Below are 21,256 nucleotides of genomic sequence, written 5' to 3' on the forward strand. Positions count from 1 at the left end.
TTAATCTAACCTGCTGTCACTGCCTGATCCATTTCCTAATCTCCATCTTCTATCTAGCACATAGGCAGTTAGGATATAATTTCCAGCCAGTCCCTCAAGCTTTACTGCCTTCTATTTATCTATAACCCTAACCATAGTTTTCAACCTGTGGTCCGCAGACTGTTTCTAAGAGGTCCACGAAAGATGATTATGATGAATCAGAAGCCTAGTTTTTCATGTAAACGGCCATACTTAAATTCAAAGAGGTCCAACACCTCCACTTCTTGTTTCCAAGGGGGTCCACAAGTGAAAAAAGGTGGAAAACCACTGGTCTGTAATTAAACAAGTCACCTCAGCTCCAGTCCAGATCCCACCTCTCTTTTAAGCCAGCTTTAGTTTTAGGCCATCCACGAATGTACGAACTTCCGTATGCAGTATGAACCGAGGGATGCGAGTATCAGGTTAGGTGCCAGATTTTTCTGAGCTTTAATCCTGGCTTCAACAAGACATGATCTCCCTACCTTTGTCTCCATCTGTGAAATGAGGATAGCAACATTTATAACTGCCTAGTGCACAGGGGTGCTGGGCGGACTGACGAATGCCTGTGTCATCTTGAAGGGCTGTGACCCATGGCTAGGTCTGAACAGGACTGGCCCTAGCATGGACTCCCCAGCTGCTCCGCTTCCTACCTCTGTCGTTTTAGACCCATTCCACCCTATTCTGTGACAGCACATATTCAATCATTCCTGTTGTTTAGCCCAGAGTTTCACTAGCCGGGCAATAATCAATTAGCTTCATAATGAGAGAACCTCTCTAGCACTGCGCAGGATTTCATAACTGTAGATTAGATTATTCTGTAGGGTGGGGGCCGGCTGAAGGAGGGGTGGGAATGGGGGGGGGGTGGTGAATACACAAGCAATCAATAGCCAGACAGAAACAGGCAGGAAAAACCACAGTTGAGGATGGATTTGTGCCACTTCATTGAGGACCTTAGTCCAAGGACTGTTATGCACATTATAAAAACCACTGAGTCATTTGGGGTCAGACTGACCACAGTATTCAGCACCTAAAGATGCCTAGTGGAATATAAAGTAGCACCCTAACAGGTTAGGTGCTTAATTCCCATTGAAATCAATGGGTGCTAGATATTGGGATCCTACGACCCCAGCTGACTTCCTGCCCTTTGGGCGGGGGGCTGGACTCGATGATCTTCCGAGGTCCCTTCCAGCCCGAGTGTCTATGAAATCTATGAAATCTGATTCACTTTGTAAATTGAGTCCTTAGCGCCAAGCAGCTGACATGGATGCTGCAAAGTGTGCACACACCAAGTGATGCCATTAGGAAGCAAAAATGCCCACTAATCTCCCTCTCTGCCCAACTATGCCCTCCCCCCCCGCAGGGTACACATGACAGTGCTGTTTGGCTTTAATGCTGTGCATAAGAGCCCAGACGCTGCGCTCTCCGAAAGTTCGGAGAGTCCCTCGAGTGCCTTTGTGCCTACAGAGCGAGCAAACTGCAGCGCTCAGTGCTCACGCATAAAACGACGGCTTCGTTTCCTTTCGGAACGGTTGGTTTTAAACTGTATCCTGAAAACCTTAAAAAATATTTCCCTCTTTCTGGTTAAATATTTACTCGAAATGTCAAGGGTAGGTTGTCAATTACCCTTTTAAAAACAAAACAGATGGCGCTATTATTTTTATCCATTCTTCTACCAACAACACACAAAAGGCAGATGCGTCTGCTTCCCAACCTGGCTCGCTTTCTCAGGTAGCTGTTCTGGTTACTTGCTGGATTCTCTGACTTCCTGTCTGCTCAGATCTCCTTGCATAAGAGGGGGAGGTTCAGGAAATGGCAAACACTTATGGCATCTTTCACTTGTAAGGCTCAGTGGACTTCTGCTCTGCCATCACTGCTGCGGCTGCTACCCGAGCTAGCTGTGAACAAGCTGCGCTGGCAGCAGCATAGCTCTGCCTGCCTGGAGCTCAGAGAGGGCTGCAAAACTGCCTGAGATAAATTAACCTACAAGATGCTCCACGTTATGCCGGCTAGACTGTCACCTGTATCTACGCGAGTGACTTGAAAAGGCAACTTGGCTTGGTCTATGCTATGCTGCAGTCATTGCATGTAGACACACTTCAGAGTCCAATCAAGCGTGGAGCGGAGACAAAAGAATCGTTTCTTTCCGAGGACAACTCAGGTTGCCTGTGAAACTCAGTCCCATTTCTAGTGGGCAAGGGGCCATATCACAAACACTGTCTCACCTGGCACCTAAGCTGAAAGTCTCAGCAGACGAGTCAAGCCCTGCATGGGTCACAGAGGTTGAAACCCATCCTGGGCAGGGCTTAGGCACATTACTAGGAAGGTTCGTGCTGATGCACTTGGTTCAACTTTCTCCCACACACTAATACGACCTGAGCACTTTACAAATACTGGCATATTTGTCCTCACAACAGCCCTACTATTCCTGCGTGACAGAAGGGAACCTGACACCTACAAGGACAAAGGGACAAGTCCAAGGTCTCGGAGGGAAGTCACAAAAAGAAAAGCCAGCCTCCAGGGTCTTATTTTGGGAAATCTGACCTAAGTGGCAAAGGGCACATGATGGGAAAGATGGGTTAAAAAATTTAGGGTGCTTGGATTCTTGCACATCTCTGCTCCATCAGACAACTGGTCAAAAACCATAATCCAGCGGTAAGAGGAGGCAGCCTGCATAGCACCTTCTCTAATGTTTCTTTCCAGGCTGACAGAAAAGACTCTGAAGATTTTCAACAGGGGGAAAAAAAAGGTAATCCTCAATAATGAAAAACTTCACTGTCCTCCTAGCTTCACCTGACCGATCCAGTTTGAGTTGACAGCTTTCCAGTCAACAGGAGGACTCCCGCTGACTTCAAAGAGAGCGAGATAAGGCCCTAAAATGAAGAGCAAACTAAAGCAGCCTCAGCTTTTCTGAGCTCTTACTGTCAGCTTCAATGTGTCAACATTAACCACCCCAGCAGCCCATCAATATTGTCCGAGATCCTGCTGATAGTACTGCCTGCAAGCCCACGTTATCTGACCTATGGCTCTGCAACTGTAGGGCAGAGTGAGCCAGCTGGTTCCGGTGTGGTAGCCTTCTGAGGCTGCACTGAGGCCAGTTTCAGTCTACATTAAGCATATGACAAATGGGGAAATTGAAGTTATAGAAGTTTTTTCCAGCATGAAAAAATGCTAATCCCCCGAGTTCCTCCTGCTTCTGCTGGCCTCAGCAGTCATAGTGCTTTGAAACTCCAAGTGTGCAGACACTCCAAAACCGCTGTCAATCTCATCTCTGCTGGAACACATTTACTAACTTTAAGCTTGCTAGTCTGATCAGAGCCCTGGTATAAAGAAGTGACAATTCAATGTGAATGCAGACTTTCCTCCACGGGTAGGGGAAAAAAAAAAATAGCAAAAGGTGATAATATGATAAAGAGGAAAGTGTCTATGGAATGACTATTTCATACTGCGACGGTATGAAGAGTGAATAATTTATCCATCTGCTTTGGAAGCCGAAGCCAAAGCTCTGACGAAAAGTAAGAGAGTGTTGAAGTCTGTCCAAATTAATTCTGAACACATTTTTAATTTTGATTTCTCTCGTACCTTAAGCTGTAGCGCTTGATCCCAACACCAGCAGGTTGAATGCGTTAGGAAGGAATGTCATCGAATAAGCTATTCTCCGAATGGCTGAAACATCAGACAGGGGCATGGAAATGTCTGTGTCACTTCTTCGTGAAGACATTTGCAGTGCTCTGAGCATCGAGCAAGACTCAAATACTTCTGCACTCAGTTTGGGGCCTGCTAATCAATCATGGACACATGGAATTGTGACCACACTATTCCACACGTGCAGATCAGACACAGGCGCGTGCCAATACACTGACGCACGCAGCACACAGCCCTGGTCAGATGCACTAGAAAATCGTTGCTTTGTGTTTTTCTCAAAAAAGCTGAGTGAGCTATGAAAGGAAGCGGGGCCTTTCTACAGAAAAAGAATCAGCAAAGCCTTTAGAAGCAGCAAACTGCCACGAGCCAAAGCAAACATCACAAAAAGCCTTCCTATACCAAATCTTAACAGTCCTCAGAAGACAGGTGTACCGCCAGGGCTTCTCGCAGGCATTTTCCTCCTGTTGCTTCTCCCGTAATCATTCTTGGAGTCCTGCCCCGAACACCTACAGCCCAGTCCAAATGGCAGCAGCCAGCAGCTCACTGACAGGGACCTAGGCATTAGCTCGAATCCCTATCATACAGTCATATTCGAAGAGCAGGCACCGAGAACCTAGGGTAGAAATTCCCCGCCAAGGGCAGAGATCATAGATATTATTTAAGTCCTGAGCCAAGTGTTCATGGCTTAATGCATTACTTACACTTATCTATTCTGGAGTGGCTGCCAGTCCCATTTCAGTTGAGGCTAATTCCCTAATCAATAAGAGCTACCGAGCCATTCAGAAAAAGCCGAGCCCAAGTCATACGCCCAGTTGTACTTGTAAACCAGGGGTGGGCAATTATTTCGGGAAGAGGGCTGTTTACAGATCTTTGGCAAGCCATCAAGGGCTGTATGATAGGTAGCCAGGGGCAGATAAATATTAATTTTCTAATGTTTTTAGGGGCCCCATGGGCCGGATACAAATGGCCTGTTGGGCTGCATCCAGCCCCCGGGCTGCATTTTGCCCACCTCTCCTGTAAACACAGGACCACTGTGAATGGTGGGGCTCCAAAATGCAAAACCAACTGTGCTCCCACACGAGAAAACAAATAGGCAGGGGAGGGCATGGACAGTTGTGTCCATACATGCATCACCGTAAGTGCATATGGATTTCCCCGGCCAGAGATTTATGACTTACTGAAAAGTCCCTGGTTCAATGGCAGCTCTTTTATTGCCTACAAATCTAATTACGGAGGGACAGACCTGATTGCAAACACATTTAGAGAAGGCCTCAATTGCTGGCTTGTTCATGTTTCCTTTGTGCTCTCAAGAGTTGCACGCAGTCAAGTCAATCTCAAACATCCGGGTGTGCAGACAAGGAAACGCAGCACACGCCAAGGAGAAAGCCACAGATGCCCTTGCAGGCTGGTAGCTTTTCCTCATGCAGAGAGTGCCACTGACTTCCCTGGGATCACTCTCATGCAGTTGCCTTACAGTTTGCAGAATAAGAACCCAGTTAATTGAGACCCTGATGCTCGTCAGACTGACCCTTAGCTACAGACTCTCCCTGGGTATTTATAAAAATGCTCTGGGACTGGAGGGAGGGGAACCAGCAGTTCAAACTAAAATGAGAAGGATAATTATTTTACCTAAGGAAATCTCAATTACCTTGTACGTGTTCTTCGTACATATGAAAATGACAGAGGCAAGGAAAGAGCCGGGTAGGTATTAGACTCAATTTCCTCTGCACATATGCTCTAACCCTGAAGCTAACAGCTTAATCTTTTCAATATCGAGATTTCCTTTTCCATATTGTGAGACTTCCCTGCACCCTCCTTCCCATTTAGCAATACAAGCAGGGCCGGGTGATCACGAGGCGCTGACACTTCTTTATGACCTCCGCCCGCTGGAGTCTGCAAGCCCCAAGGCTGCCAACCTGGGCTGTGAATGCATCTGGTTTCACGCAAATTTATGTCCCCTTGCCACTGGCCCTCTGCGAATAGGCTAGCAAACGCATATCCTGGTGGGACTGTTCCCAGACAAAGAATTCCCCGGCAGCACTGGGGGACGTTTGCGGAGAACAAAGTCTGAATTGTTAATCGCAGAGATTCACCTTGGAAACCTGAGTCTAGCCCTTCTGACTATCCAAATCAGGGAACAGAGACCTATCAGGTGACCTACCTGTCCAATCAAAGCTAACTAGCACCGCTCAAAATCCAAAAACCTAATGCCCAACAGGGGCTTTGCGCACGATATAGATGAAGCCTGTCTTACTAGACGTTTTAGAAGAGGTCACGACCGTTTATAATCATGTTTGTTGTTCATGTTGCAGGCAGGGATCAAAATCCGAGCCAGAAGCAGGGCCCCATTTTTCTTACTATGAAAGACGCGTTCTGCCTTACAGCAAAACAGCAGCAGAAGGAGAAATAAGACACAACCCGCTTGCAAGGAGGTTGCGACAATGATCTGTTCGAAGTTACTACACAACAAGGACAACCGGGATTGCATTAGCTAGGATATCGCACATGGTAAGAGTATAAACCCTCGTGCTTCAGGGCGCAAGTCAAACACTAACTGTCCGAGGTCAGGATAAAGCTCTCATTTAGGGTCGACTGCCGCGCACTTGACCATTACAGGGTTTATTGCTCCATCCTTGAAGCCTCTTATGCTAGCCTTGGTAAGAAATGGAAAACCTTGTTTGGAGAGACCACAGCTCTGATCTCGACTGGTAATTCAGATAATTAGTACACGAGAAGAATTAACGGGGGATTTGGAGGGAAAAAAAAATCATCATCACATTTCAGGTTAAGCAACAGTTTGGTCTCCAAATCTTTAAAAATTAGCTGCCACCTGCTACTAATGTTCCCCTTTGTTACAAAAGCCATTGATTGCCTGAAGGAAGAGGGAGAAGGAGCTGTTAAGAAGCACTTTGCACAGAGCAAATGAGAGCACAAATAGCAGGGGATGTGTGTTTTAATGAGCAAAGGAGGCATTGATCAGTTTGCTACCACAGTGAGGCCTGCTCCTGACAATGCACTCAGCACCTGGAGCTCCCCTGGGCTCCAGCAGGACCTGTGGATGGCCCTGGCTTCGCAGAATCAGCCTGGGAGTCTGATGTAGAGCTGACGACAGGTCGCACAGAGCTGGAGGGCAAGACCGCTGGACAATTTCTTTGTTTCCTTTCTCGCTGGTCTATTCCATTATGTTTCTGAAAACATTTCTCTTCCTTGATGTGGCAGACTTGGGGCACTGATGGCACCTCCAGGCTTGCAGCCCCTTTACCATCTTACTTAGCCCTCACCTGCTACTTACCTTAATGGCCTGAGTGTTCGCAGGAGTCTCAAGACCCTCAGCATCCCGAGGATTTTAGTGCTGCTGTCTGATACCATTGAAACCAAGATGTCAATGACAGAGATGAGAACGAGCACCCCGTCGAGCACATTCCAGCTGCTTTTCAAGTAAGCCTTCTCCCCAAAGCACAAACCTAGTGCCACCACCTGCCCAGAGAGCAAATTGCAAAAAGTTATGACTAATACACCCAATATGTTTCCTCCAGTTGGCAGCCTACAGCTAATGCATTATTTACAGATCCATGACTGCGAGTCCATTTGCTACCCAGTATAGAAACCTAATTAGACAATTTTGTTAAGTGTTATACTGCAAGGATTGTAAAAATAACTTGCAAAAACATCCCAGATTGTCCCTTAACAGCTGATGTATTTTTAACGCAGCTAAACCTAGTTGTGCAAAAGTGACTCTAATATTGTTGAGGTGTTGCGCAAAAGGTTTGATCACATGGTTACTTCTTCAGGCTACTGGGAGAAAGGCAAGAGCAGCTGACCATTAGTGGCCACTGCCCATCAAGTTTGCAAATAAAGACAACTGGGGATATTTCCAAATGAGACCACAATAGCTCTCAAGTAAGCTGAACTACATGAGAGAGCAATACATTCCTGCCGTCCTTGGAGTCTGAATGTGGCTCCCATTCAAAGAACTATTTAAATACATGCTTCAGTTCCTTCAGCCTCAGCACAAGCCCATACAGGTTTTTATGTCATTGAGGTCAGTGGGACTCAGACATGTAGCTGAAGTGAAGCACGTACTTAAAAATCATTCTTGAGAGCGGATGGAGAGATGAGTGGAGGCATCTCATCTCCCAGCAGAGTAAACCGGGGGCGAGGGGGGGACTTCGGTGGAATGACTCTGGTGCAAAATAAGGTGTGTAGTAGAGAGTTAGTTGTTATTCAAAATGGGGACAACTGTTTACATCTTATTCCCCAAGGTAAGTCAGATTTGGACATGCCGATCTCTGGAAAACTGGGAGGAAAGGTTTTCAAATTCCAAAGTAATAACACGTTGCTAACGTAGCACAGTCAGGCTTATTCTTTGGCTTCATTTACCTTAACTGTCATCTCAGCCAGGAAGATTACTGTGAAGATGTAGTTGGAGAGTGTTAGGAAAATGCGTTCCTATAAAAACAAAAAAAAGAAGAAAACGAGAGGCAATGTTTAACACTCTAGCCTTCAAAGCTGTAATTCCTGATATATATTTGGATGGTTACTTAAATGCTCTGCTTTTGTGCTGAAATATGTCTTGGATGGTTTGCTCTCAAAGAAGAAAAAGTCCAAATATTTATATGATAATACTTAAGTTGTTTATAAGGCCCCTTTGCTACGTTCCCTTGTGCCTGTCAGTACCAGGGACAGCTGCCAGCTTTCTGGACGGGCTATAGCTTCACCACAGGTGATGGGGGAAAATAAGTAAAAAGAACAACCCAAACCCACACCGCCCATCTCTCACATGCAAGCCCCTCTTACAATGCTCCTTTTGGCCATTATACATTTCCCCAGGAATGATGCCATTCATTTATCCTTCCCAGGATGCTCAGATGATTGTGGGTGCTTGAGAGAAGCAGGGAAGCTTTTCTGATGATGAAAACTTTGCAGAAGTCTGCGAGCGGACCCCAGAGTACTTCTTAAACCCCATCAACCTACCAACACTCAGATAAGCTAAGTAAATAAGGCACTCCCTATGCAGAAAGGCGATGGAAGACCAGCCGTGTTCAGCTGGGGTAAATCATAGGCAACAAAGCCACAGCAATTTCCCCCAGCTGAGGATCATACCCAAAAATGATTAATTCATTTGCACAAGGCCACAGGCAGAGCCAGGAGAAGAACCCAGAGGTCTGGACCTCCAATTCCCTGCTGTAATCACTAGGCTATGTTCTCCTCACTGCATTTATTCTGTGCAAGTAGCTAGTGATTGCAGATGAGACACGTGGACTGATTCCTTATCTGTAACCAGCGGAAACCTCTCTTTAATGATGCTCATTAAATAAATTATACTTTCCCCTAATTCCTGTACAATTTCTGATTGCCTGTATGGTGAAATGGAGAGCTGGAGCAGGGGAGGGGAGGGGGCTGGCAGGGGGAAAGCTCGCGTGCACACATGCGAGGGAAACGTCTCGCTGTAACGCTGCCAGAGATTCTGGATTTATTTCTGCTGCTCCCTGCAGAGCCGTCCTCTAAGAAATGGAGCTCTCTCTCAGAACCAGCTGGAATTTGAGCAGCCAGAGAAAACACCATGGAAACTCTCCCTTGCCAGCTCATGATTTACTGAATGGGATATAGGAATCGCTAAGTAGCTTGTTTCTGTGCTGGTGTCCATAATTAATCGAGTCATAAGGGCCCAGACGTGATTACATGAGCTGCGAGAGAAAACATCCTCCACCTTCACTGGAGGGTGACATAAAATACCACTCAACAAGGTCCGCAGATGCCTAAAGACCTGCTTTAGGGGCTGCAGAGAAAAGGGTAATGGCAGCTAGAATCAATTAGGGACATTATGCTCCTTTATTGGCACATGTGCTGCAGTTTTAAAGGGTAATCTCCATGGGCCATATCTTGTCCCTTCTGAAACAGGGAGCTCCTGCTGCCCAGAGATGGCCTCCCCTCCTCTGACAGGCCAGCGATAAGTGGGACAGGGAGCGAATGGCCCAGAAGCATTTAGAAAATCCATGGCCCGGGATGGCACAACACAACTATTTTAAACAACTGAAGCTATAATAACTATTTTGGTTTCCACGCATGAACTTTGTTGGATGGGGGTGGGCTGCATGAACCCCTCCTCACTCCCCTGCTCCCTTTTGCTGCTCCAGTAGCATCTCCTGTGGCAACTCCCTTATCCTCTATCCTGCCCTCTGTCCAGGTCATCTTGATCCCCAAATGACCAGTTTCAGCTCCCCCGGTTCCCACCCCAACGCTGCCGATACTTGGATGGACCTCCCCGAGCCTGAAGCCTCTCCTCCATCCTCTCCTGCTACTTCAAAATTGCCTCCAAAACCTAGCAACATCCTTAGCACTGATCGCACCTGGGGTAGTCTCCATTTCCAGAGCCCCCTACCTTGGGCCTCACTGACTCCTCTCTCCTCCATCCAGATTCTCATCAAATCCTCTCATTTCTTCCTTTTGGACAGCATTCAAACTTCAGCTTCTCCTCTCCATCTCTATTGCTGTAATGCTTGTCCTTACCTGGGCCCTTGTGTAGCCCCTTACCTGGGCTGTCACACAAGGAACAACCACTCCGTGGACATCCAAGACAACAAAACACCTGTCTGTGTGAGCACCTGTGAATGGTGGGCCCAAGGAGACGCCATTGGACCAAAGAACCATTCAGAACTGGAAAGGACGTGCCCAAACACCATAGGCCAAATCTGCAGCTGGTGTAACTTCAATGAAGCTTATCCTCATTTAGAGCAGCCAAGGATCTGGGCCGATTGCTGCACGATTCAGCCAGGTCAAGCCCATATGGGAGTACTTTACACCTCCTCAGAAAGGTGGGACAGCAGAGAACCCCCTGATCTTGCTCCCTAGGCATCTCCAAAATACAAAGAGCTGTAGCAGAGATTTCCAAAATTGCCTCAAGGTGGTAAGCATGCAATTCCCATCAACTTTAATTGGGGCTGGGCAACCAAGTTCCTTGGCCAACTTTGGAAAGCTCAGCCTCTGCCAAACCCATGAAACCCACTGCCACTCTTGGGAGTTACATGTCTGGAATCACAGGGTGATTCCCCTGAGGACATTTGCTGTTCAGGCCGCTCAGCTTCCACAGCTTCTTTAGCCCCGCACAGAAAGAGCAATTGTCTGAGCTTATGCGAGCACAGCAAGCCTGACCTTCCCAAGCCCGCTTTCTTTACATATATGGCAGCTGTCCGAGCAGACTCCCTGACACCATCTAATGCGAAACAGAAGTTGAAAAAGGCACCTGTAAGTTAAACAACGGCTGGGAGCTCAAAATAGCTTGTACTGCATCCAAATCAGCCAAGCAAAATTCATTGCAAATGTGAGTTAATGGAGACTAGCACTGACGTGCTCTCATTAAAAGGGTGGTTTCATCTGAGAGTTTCAAAGGGATCCAAATCCCGCACAGCAGAAGTACAAGAGTTCGAAAACTTGTAGCCTGAACGATGAGCCTATTACATTCGCCAGCAGATGGCTATGGAAAAAACATCACTGCCTGGTATAAACAAAACCCTGATCTATAAAAAAAAAAGACCTGTTTTATGCCAAGGGCTGCTTTGCAGCTTAGCAGAGCCTTTGGTGCCTCATTAAACCCAAGCAGATCACACTTCCACCTCTGGGTGCACAGATTCAGATGCAGCCCAAGCTGGGGGTGGGGACGGACTAAAAGCTGCTTGTATCTGATGGCACTGTGCTGGCCACAGCCCAGCTCTCGGTGGGTCACCAACCATCCAGGTCCACAAAAGCCACCACCACAGCTGGCGTGAACTGGGAGGTTTGCACTGGATCTTCTACCAGAACTATATTAAAAAGCCTACTCGATTTTCATATTTATAGATGGCAACATGATCTGGGTTCCAGTTATATGGAGCTCTGTATCCTCAAGGACTCAAGTGCTTTGCCATCTACATATACATATACATATCCATATACAGATGGCAAAGTACTTGAATACTTTCATATATAAATGTAGCCTTCAGTTGCTCTTTTATTTTGGCATGGGGCATGGCTGAGATGCACGCTGGATGGTTTGTAACATATTGCATATATATTTCATCACAGGATACCCCTACTTTTGGGGTGGAGGGCAAAATAGCCAATTGCTACACAACACACTACATGACGGTGAGAAAAACAATCAGGTTAAGAAACTTGGAGAAAGCTTATTCTCTCAAGTGGAGGGTTAGGGACATTGCACTGTATGCAAAGACTGCACAGGACCTTTGTTTTAAGATCTTACTCTAAGGTCCACCAAGAGTAATCAGCGGGCCCCATTACTGCAAAATGAGCAGGCGTGTGCAATATGTTAAAAACAGTCCAGCGTGCATCTCAGCCATGACCCATGCCAAAATAAAAGAGCAACTGAAGACTACACATTTGATTGATTGAAGCTGGTGTTAGGAAGATCTTGTTTGAAAAATCATTATGCAATCTATTAAAACAAATGGTTCAGGGAAATGGAATTACACTGCATATATCAATTCAATTTGCTCATGTCACAACAAAGATGATAGACAAAGGGGAGAGAAAAAGTACCAAATGATCAGCTTCTCCCTTTCTCTTCCCACCACACATGCACGCTAGTGCAGAACAGATGGAAGGAACTAACATTGCGTCGAGAGAGTAAAAGTGTCTGACTGTTTATTGGAGAAGAAAATTGAGACAGATGTCATGGTTATGTCATGTATTAAAAACAATCTGATTGTGACTGGAGAACTGGGATATTAAAAGGGGAAGCCTTGGTGTCTTCCATGGCAAATAAGCACTTCTTTATCTTTCAGAATGAGGTGCAGGGGCTTTGGTGAGGGCAAAGGCCTGAAAACCTAAAAGAACTCTTGTCTATCTACAGCCTCACAAAGTCCATGTCAAGCGTGTGCTGCAAAGGTAAATTAATGACACGCAGACGGGATGGATTTCCTGTGGATCAACCGTCAACAGCAAATCACAAACAGGTGGGACCAGACCCTCGGACGCAGCCACAGTGCAAGGAATGTGAGGGAGGGACAGCGCATGGAGGTGCCTTAAAGCTCCCAGACACTGCCATGGCCCTGGTGATATTCTCTGCACAGTTGTCCAGTAAGTGCTACGTTAAAGCTTGAGGACTGGTCTTACTCACGAAGATAAGCACAAAGGGTGACTACATCCCCCAAGACCAGTGCAGGGATTGTCCTTATCACTTGCACTCCCAGCAGCAGGTATGGAGCCCCAGCGTTGGCTGTCCACTATTACACTTTTCCACTTGGGGGTGGAAATCCTTCTCCAGTCTCATAGATAAGGCTTGGGGTCCAAGCACAGTGGCAGTGAGGTTCAAAGCACCTGCTGGCACCTACGGATTAGATTCCCCCCTGCCTGGAACGTGGGACCAAATCCACAGTTGGTGTCAACTGGCATGGCAATTATGTCACCGTGGCCACACATGGGCTCACAATGTGACCACCTGTTTCCATAGGCAAACTGAAGCCAAGAGCCAGGACAGCAAGACACAGGGCAATGCGACTTGAGCTTTGATGGCTCCGCTATAAATGCAATAATGCAGAGGAAAACGTTAATCTGCAGGGCAGGTCTGATACTTACAGCACTGTGGGGCTCAATTTTTGGCCGTTCCATAGCAATGGTGATGCAGTTCAGGAAAATGATAACCAAGACGACATGATCAAACATCTTGTGAGTGATGATTTTATTGCACATCAGACGGAATCTGCTCAGAAAAAACAACACAAACACACTAGCTGTTAACAACTGACTGGCCGGAGATGAAGATACTCCTGTCAAAGCATCCATTTTATGCATGGCATAAGAACTGAACTTTCTGTTTGACAAGCAGAGGCGTTACAACCTCCCAACTCCCTCCCTAGGGCAGCTGTTGGTGTTAGCAGATATTTCTCAGTCTGAACAGATAACGGCTCAAGCCACAATAGACGGCTACAGGCCAGGAACAACACAATGTTCAAGGGTGGTTGGCTGGGTCTGGTTGACTTGGCTCATGGTTGAGAGAGCAGGCATTTGCAAAGCTGAGACTATCTAGTCAACTTTGGATTTCAGTGCCCCCCTTGTCCTTGCAATCAAGGACTTTGGAGGTCTGGTCTATCCCTGCCTCTAGTTAGAAAATTAACTCCATTCCAGTATGGCATGCTATTAAACTCCATGCAGAAGAACAGAAGCTACACAGTGTGGCAGATGGCCATACACCGACCCAGGTTTTATAATAAGGTATTACGTTTCTCAGAGGTGGTTTGTGAAAATCCAGGTAATCTCTGTATGAATGAGCTATAAGAGTGATCTGAGCTTATTCACCCTAAAATGGGAGGTGGCCCCCAAGAATAGCTGGAGCATGGCATGAGTATTTGTATCATGGCACTGACGCCATGTGGCCGTGTAGCAGCTGAACTTGGGAAAGACCAAAGAATTTGGCATCGTGTTTCCCTGTGTAAGGGAGAGGCATTTCCTGCACCTGTGTCCAGGGCAATCGCAGTGGGTGCGACTCGCATGCAGAAGAGGTAGAAGAAAGGGCCAGTTAAGGAGCTCCCAACAGAACTTCACATCTGTCTTCATATGCAGGTTCATGTTCTTAGAAACCAGGGTGTGAGCAGCTCCGCCAGCCTATTATGGACTGAAGGGCAAGAATAGGACTCTGATCCCATGACCTTTTGGATGCAACTTAACTTTCCCAGGCAGCAGGGAAACAGCTCCTCCCAATGTGCCATGATGGCAAAGCTTCTCATAGGCATCTTTTCTCTCTCATGAGTAAAGAGCATGTTTGAATGAAGCAATGCCTGGGATCTGGCTATTGATTTGGGAGTTACAGCTTGTGCCCACAAGCCCTTAAGATTGAAGAGTCCTCTGTCCTTAGAGAGGATGTGGAGCTATATACAGCTTACCAGCCCTTGAGGGCTGATGGTTAATAACCAGGCTGATATGCTGTGCTGTGCCTCCAGGAGACAAAGCATGTGGCTGAGGGAAGAAGTGGCTTTATAATACTTTTGCACCCTCTAAATACTGGGCTGTTCCAGGGGCTGAACTGGCCTGATGAATGGTTAGAGCAGAGGGCTGCTCTCTGAGCTGAGAACAGGGATGTCCCACCGCTATGCTGTGAGCTTTGGGTCCATCTTTGCCTCTGTTATTCACATGCCCTACCTCAGGGCTTACAGTAGCCCTGTGATGTAGTTGCGTTGCAGAAAAAAAAAAAAGTCTTCCCACCCACTTACAGCTGCCCTGTATGGCCGTAGCTGGCCCATAACTGGCAGGCTAGCATGCAGCCACTTCTCTGATCCTTGAGGTCTCGGGGCACCGTGGCCCACTGTACCTGGTTACCTTCAGTGTTACCCGTAGTTATTGCACTGTTACTATTCAGAGGTGCAGTTGCCTTACTTAGAGTGAGGAGCGAAGATGTAGATAGACCAAGAATCTCTCTCTTTGCACCAGGTGGGCAGACGGGCCTGTATCCAAGCCTTCGCACGGTCTCGTTTGCTCTAAAAGAACAACAACAGCTATACAGCGAGCGGTAATCAGTTATTCTGAGCGACTACAACACCCATCCGCCATGGTCTGAATCCCAGACAAGCCAAATAACCAAGCGTGAAACTCTCGAGACACCTTAATTTCTCCCCCGCCCCGTCAATCCAGAGCTGTCACAGCAGCATGGCAGGTCTGCACGCGGAGGTCATTCCTGAATGTCACGTCTCGTGTGCACGGCAAGGTTAAAAGAATAAAATTGTCAGCGTGGGTGGGCAGGCCCTGCTGTGTGCCTCACAGATGGATTGATGATACCTAGTGGCGCAGCAGGGCGGCTCCACGTGCAGAGATGCCGTAAGTGCTCTTGTGTAAAAGGGGCGGGAGGACAAACAGTCAAGGAAAGCCACGGCATGGACATGCCTTGTGCCCAGCAGCCACTTGCCATCACCACTCGCGCCTGGAGATCACGTTTTAAAGAGAAAACGTGATCTATATGGGCCTTCAATATTTGGTGAAGTCACAGCGCGTATGGAAGGGGGAATTGCCTTTGCTAAGCAGTCAGCAATGCTAATTGTCAGCTGAACAGTCACCCCGCTACGTATGGGACTGCCGTTCCTGAGGGAAAGGGGGGAAACCCCTGCAGCTAAGAACGGAGGCTTGCCCCACAAGAGTCCAGGACTACTGACAGGGCCTAGTCGGGCTCCAGGGGTTCAGCATTTTATTTTGCATGGCACCATAATGGCATATGGCCCACATCGGTGGATCTCAACCTTTTGAGATTCAAGAGACCCCTTGCAAGTCTTTTGAATTTGGCAGCCCTCTGCTCGGGACCCACTACTGTGCCACCACAGCTGTCCTCAGTGCCTCTCAACTGCGGAAGGGCGGCTGCTGTGGCTTCAGCCAGCTAAACGTGCCCTGCAGACACTGCACAGAGCCAGGGCAGGCATGCCTGAGGCATGGGTGTGCACTCCTGCTGGCTTTAGTAAATGTAATGCTGTGTGCATCAGCTTCCTGATCTGGCTGTGCATGTGGGATGCAGGGCACTGCTAGCTGGGTGCAGTGGCAGTGCCTGTGCCATGGCTGCCAGCCGCGTGGGGAAAGCCGCATCACTCTAGCTGAGAACCACCGGCATGAAGCAGACTGACCGGACAAGCAGATATACTAGCCCTGGCCTGAAGAGCCAGAAACCAGCCCTGGTCAGCTGCAGGCCTTCTGCTTACTTCACAGATGCTTGCTGGAATCTTTTAAGGTTTAATTGTAATGTAAAAAAAAAAAAGAGGAAAAAGAAAAAAAGAGAACCTGGAGGGCTCCCATGAGTGCAGCCAGCACCTCTGCCTGCTAGACAGTGCACCTGTGTGGACTAGGAAGAATTGCCTAGGACTTCCATTTTGCTCCATGAGCACAACACTGAGATTTATAAGGTTATGAAGGCCAGAAGGGACCACTGCAGGCCTTTAGCTTGACCCTCTGCACCACACAGGCCCTGGGACCTCTCTGAATTCAATTCTTGTTGGAACTAGAGCCCATCCTGTAGTAGAAGAGACAGTCTGATAGATGCTCATCTTTTCCAGCAATGTCAAGGTGCCTGAAGGAGTGGAGGATGGATTCAGGGGCCTTAGCCCTATGTCCATGAGAGCTAACGGGAGGCTGCCTATTAATCTCAATGGGCTTTGATGCTTGGCCCTTAGTGTCTGGCTGGAAGTGAAATGCAAATCTAACATCACATGCATCTTCCCCTATGTAGCACCACCTGTAAAGCAACTAGAATAGCACCTGCCCCTGAAGGCCAGAGCGCAACACCTCCACCGTGGGTATGCTCAGAGCACCCATTTCCCAACGCAATGCCCGGCTCAAGCTTGCCCAGAGGATGAGTGGCTGACCCAGCGGAGAGGTGCCCTACCCAGTAGACCCTGCCACCTCCAGCAGCCCCCTCTACAGGGTATCAAACAAAGGAGGGTAAACATTTCTGCTTTAGACAGAAGACGCCGTCTGCCTCCCGAGCTGCACGCTCAGCGATTGGAGGTAGTTTGGAACGTAAAAGCCAGAGCTGTCAGGGTAATTGAGTGGAATGGGTGAAATGCTTTCTGTTCCTCTATGCACTCAGCCAGGAGTCTCATTAGAGACAGGTAATAGAAAGCGTGGTGTCCGTTTTAATGAAAACGCCTGGTGACAAACCGAACCCTTTGCAAGCCACCTTCTGAAGGTAATGAGGACGGTTTTGATAAAGAAAAGTTAGATTTATTCCCACTTCCACCCACCCCAGCCCTATATAAGAAGGTTTCATAACTTATTCATTGTAGTCGATTTTTGCCCCCATAGGGGGAGGAAGAGAGTCAGGAAAGCTCCCACCTTTCCAAATCACACATCCATGGGTTTGTATTAGCCTAGTTGGTTTAATAATCCAGATATTTAAAAAAAATATATATATATATTATATCAGTGCCTACTTTGAGCTCTAGACAGACCAGTGCTAGTGACCCCAGCCTCTAGGCATGGGGTTATAGCTGCAATTGGTCCACTTCAGTTTGTAGGCTGGATGGATTCCAGAAGTCTCTATTATTCAAAGCAGTTCTGGTATTTATCTTGGGGATTTGTAGTGAATGGTAGTGCGTCAGCAGCACAGAATGCTTCTTTATGTTCCTTTTGTCCAATTTTTAATGCCAAAGATATTTTGGGTTTCATCTAATTGTTGCAGCTAGCAGTTCATAGGCTAAATCAGACAACAAAGGAGAAAAGTGATCTTCCAGCCTGTCCCTCTATTTAATATAAGCAGTGGGGATTTAGATCCCCCAGTCACCAGCTATGGTTTCCTCAGATAGGACCATGTTCTGTTCCTTGCTATGCTGGTGTAAATCTGGAGTCTAGGGGATTACCCCATTTACACCAGTGATAATTTGAGCCAAATGTAAATTTTTGTGAAATAAAAAACCAATGCTTCCAGCCTACTCACTCCCATCAAGTGCTTTCTCTGGAAGGTCCAGACACACAACATTGCTTACAATCAGCCTGATTGCTGCCTGCGTTGGCATTATGTTCAAAGAGATATATCAATTATGTTGTTTAAATCATATCCATTTGTTCATAAAACACACCTGGACAGGATGGATTAAGATGGGGAAGAAGGATGAAGAGAAAAAACAGGAATTTAAGTTGCTATGATTTTAGACAAAGTGGTATGCACATAACCCTGCTGGCTAGCCCAGGTTAGATTTGCTCTGCACTCGGTGCTGCGCCCAGATAACAAAATATATGCCCAAGTGGTTGATTCGGTGGAGGAAGGGCATGTCTAACTCACTGATATTAAATGGCATTTCCTTTGTGTATCAAAGAGGGAACGGAGCACCCTTCACATGCTGCACTGGCGAGACCTACTGCTAAACAGACCCTGGATTAGGAATTTCATTTATTAATGTGCTTCGGAGAGAAGAAGGAAAGCACGTTAGCATTAGAAGATGACTGATACACTTCTTGGGGTAATGGAGAAAGTCTGATCTATACAAGTTTTATTATAGGAAAAGAAATCTGCTGAATACCTATCTGTCTAACAACTGACCTGAATGCAAGCTAAAAGCTGTATTGTGAGTCTCGGGCCTTGGTTATTTAATTCGAAACATTTAGGAGGAGAAGGCTGAGACAACATTGTGAGTGTTGATCTGCTGTTACAGAAATAGTGCAAGACAGCCAAAGATGAAAGCAGATGTAAAAGTGCAAATGGAACGATTCGCACTTGGCATGAGGGAGGAGGGGGCTCTGTTTGAAGAGCCTCTTGGTTTTAGACTATGTAGGTCCCTCGCTTGCCCTCCTGGTTTTCAGTCATTTAGTTTCACATGAAAGGGGATTTTTTGTTTGTTTGTTTGTCTGAAGAACGGGGAAATTTTACAGCCGGCGTGTGTGCTGATGTGTGACAAAAAACGGGCTCAGCAGATTTGAACAGCAAAGATCTCAGGTCAGATCTGCATCTCCGTCCTGCCTGCACAAATCCAGCGTCATAGCAAGCCATGATCAGAGTGGATTTATTCCAAATGTGCACCAGTGCAATCAGGCACAGAAGTGGTTGTATTTTGTGGAGAAGAGATAATGGACTTCATTCTGGTTTCACACACGCCAGTGTAAACTCACTGCAGACAGAGTGCAGATACCAGTGTGAGCTCAGACTCAGCCCTTGCTCTTCTTTTTATTTCAGAGCAGAAGTGATCAAATACATCCAGCAGCGAGTCCTTGTTGAGCTTTACTTATTAAGTGTCCACTTAGCCCTCATGGGTCATTTTGATCCAAATAGTCCCCCCTCTCTCCCCAGAAACGTCCCACCAGAAATGGGAGCTCAGGAAACTGATGGCTTGGTATTATTTCATTAATTTAAGTGCTATTTCCTAGTAACTCGGGTTTTGTGATTTGCAACGTACATAAGTTTTAGCATGACAAAGCACAGGAAACCGAGTTTTTATGGAAGGCTAAAACTAATAAAGAAGAGGAAAGAACTATGACTCTTATTTTGCAATTGTATAGCACTTCTCACAGGTCCTCAAAGAAGTTTACAAACTGTTACCAAGAGCAGCCATGAAATGCAGCCACTTCTAGGGTGGAAGAACATCAGTCAAGCTGATGATCCACTACTACAGCACTAGGCAACAAAGCAGTCAAGAGAAACTTTGGCAAAAGTACATCAGAGCGAACCCAGCTCTTAGAAACATTGCTACAAGCAGGGTCTTTAGTCAGCTTACAGCAAACATTTATGCTGTGTTCAGTTGCTGATCACCATGGTATCTGAGCAGCTTAATATACATGGAAAGCACACAGGCTTCATTTTTAAAGGTCTCATTTGAGAGATGCAAAACACAATCTGATTCAGAAAGTCCTGGCAGGCGGTTACCGGTTTATTAGCTGCAGGATGTAAAGAAAGAGATCCTGCACGCTCTAATGCATCCCTAACACTGTTTGCTTCAGGTAAGGTGGGAAAAAAAAAATCTGGCTTTGAATAGGACAGAATGAAAAGACTCCAAGCTAGCAATAAGAGTATGGTCTTTTGATTATGTTAATAATGCTTCTTTCAGGAGCAATTAAACCTCCATTTCTTAAAAATGCAATTCGTCTTGTAGCAAGTTAGGAATCAAGTTAAAACGCTCAGTTAAAATGATATCCTGAGAATCCATATACGAGAGGCAATAGGATATTTTTTTCTGAAAAAGCAGATTTCCGGTTGGTGGCTATTTTGGGCAGAAGAACCTCTCCTTTTCCTTGGTATGTGCTTTGGAATAATGTTGGCCTTCAGCATCGATCTTTTCACAGCTTCATGAGCTACACTGAAATATGCCCATGATCTGTGGCTTTTCAGGCTTCAGTATTGTTCTCGTTGCTTGGAAAACAATTACTGTTCATCAACATTCATCCTAATGCCACAAGGCCTACGTGCTTTCACAGCCATGCTGGTTACTCAGTGCTCTCAGTGCCCAGGACGGTAGACCAGCCAGCGTTTGTGCTGTGCTGTGGCCTCTCGTCCAGCCAACTGTAAGCATTTCAGGTACTGGCTAGTGCAATGCCTTTTCCTGTCCAAGTATGGGTGACCAACAAGTTTTATCTCCTTTCTCGGACTGCAGTTGGGTCACCGCCCATCCTATCAGGTTTGCTGGTCTCTCGAGGCCTGGACTAAAAAGCCAATTAAAAAAAACATCACCAAATGAAGGCGCCTCCAACCCACAGCACTGGTTTCCTCCAGCAATTTATCCCATACACGGTCATTCTGCCCAAGGAAAGTAACCGAGCAAGCAAGCAAATCCTCCCCTGTTTTGGCAAGGTGACTCCCACAGCCCTAGTCTTCCTCGTGGTTGGGAAAAGGAGAGGTCTTTCCCCCCTGCCCTACCTATTCCTTTTCCTACCTGGCAAGACAACCAAGGCCTTGTGAGCTGACTGGGTGCTAGAAATACCTATTATTCAAGGTCTCGGAAGACTTCCTCATTCACAAGGCCCATCGGTCAACCCTATCGTGTCTGCCCAATGCGCTCCTCTCCCCGCTAGTCTGGCCCTTTAGGCACCTTCCTGCAGATCAGGATTTTCTGCCCTGGGCAATGAATCACACGCAGCCCTTTCTGTCTTCAGCGTGAGACTCAACGCAAGCACTTTTATCACCAGCATCAATCCCGATGCCATC

The 21,256-nt window shown here is 46.8% G+C and overlaps 1 protein-coding gene across 1 annotated transcript in view; it reads right to left on the minus strand.

Annotated features, from left to right (window-relative positions):
- Positions 1-21,256, minus strand: part of CACNA1G (calcium voltage-gated channel subunit alpha1 G) — a 230,784-nt gene that overhangs the window by 131,415 nt on the left and 78,113 nt on the right. Inside the window, exons 16-19 of the mRNA XM_019542480.1 lie at positions 15,028-15,128; positions 13,234-13,357; positions 8,041-8,109; positions 6,953-7,137 (exon numbers count right to left, since the gene is read on the minus strand). Of these exons, the coding sequence (XP_019398025.1) occupies positions 6,953-7,137; positions 8,041-8,109; positions 13,234-13,357; positions 15,028-15,128 (479 nt within the window). The remainder of the gene's footprint in view (positions 1-6,952; positions 7,138-8,040; positions 8,110-13,233; positions 13,358-15,027; positions 15,129-21,256) is intronic.

The sequence above is a fragment of the Crocodylus porosus genome, unplaced genomic scaffold (genome assembly GCF_001723895.1).
Source record: "Crocodylus porosus isolate Cpor-Errol unplaced genomic scaffold, CroPor_comp1, whole genome shotgun sequence".
Classification (NCBI taxonomy): domain Eukaryota; kingdom Metazoa; phylum Chordata; order Crocodylia; family Crocodylidae; genus Crocodylus; species Crocodylus porosus.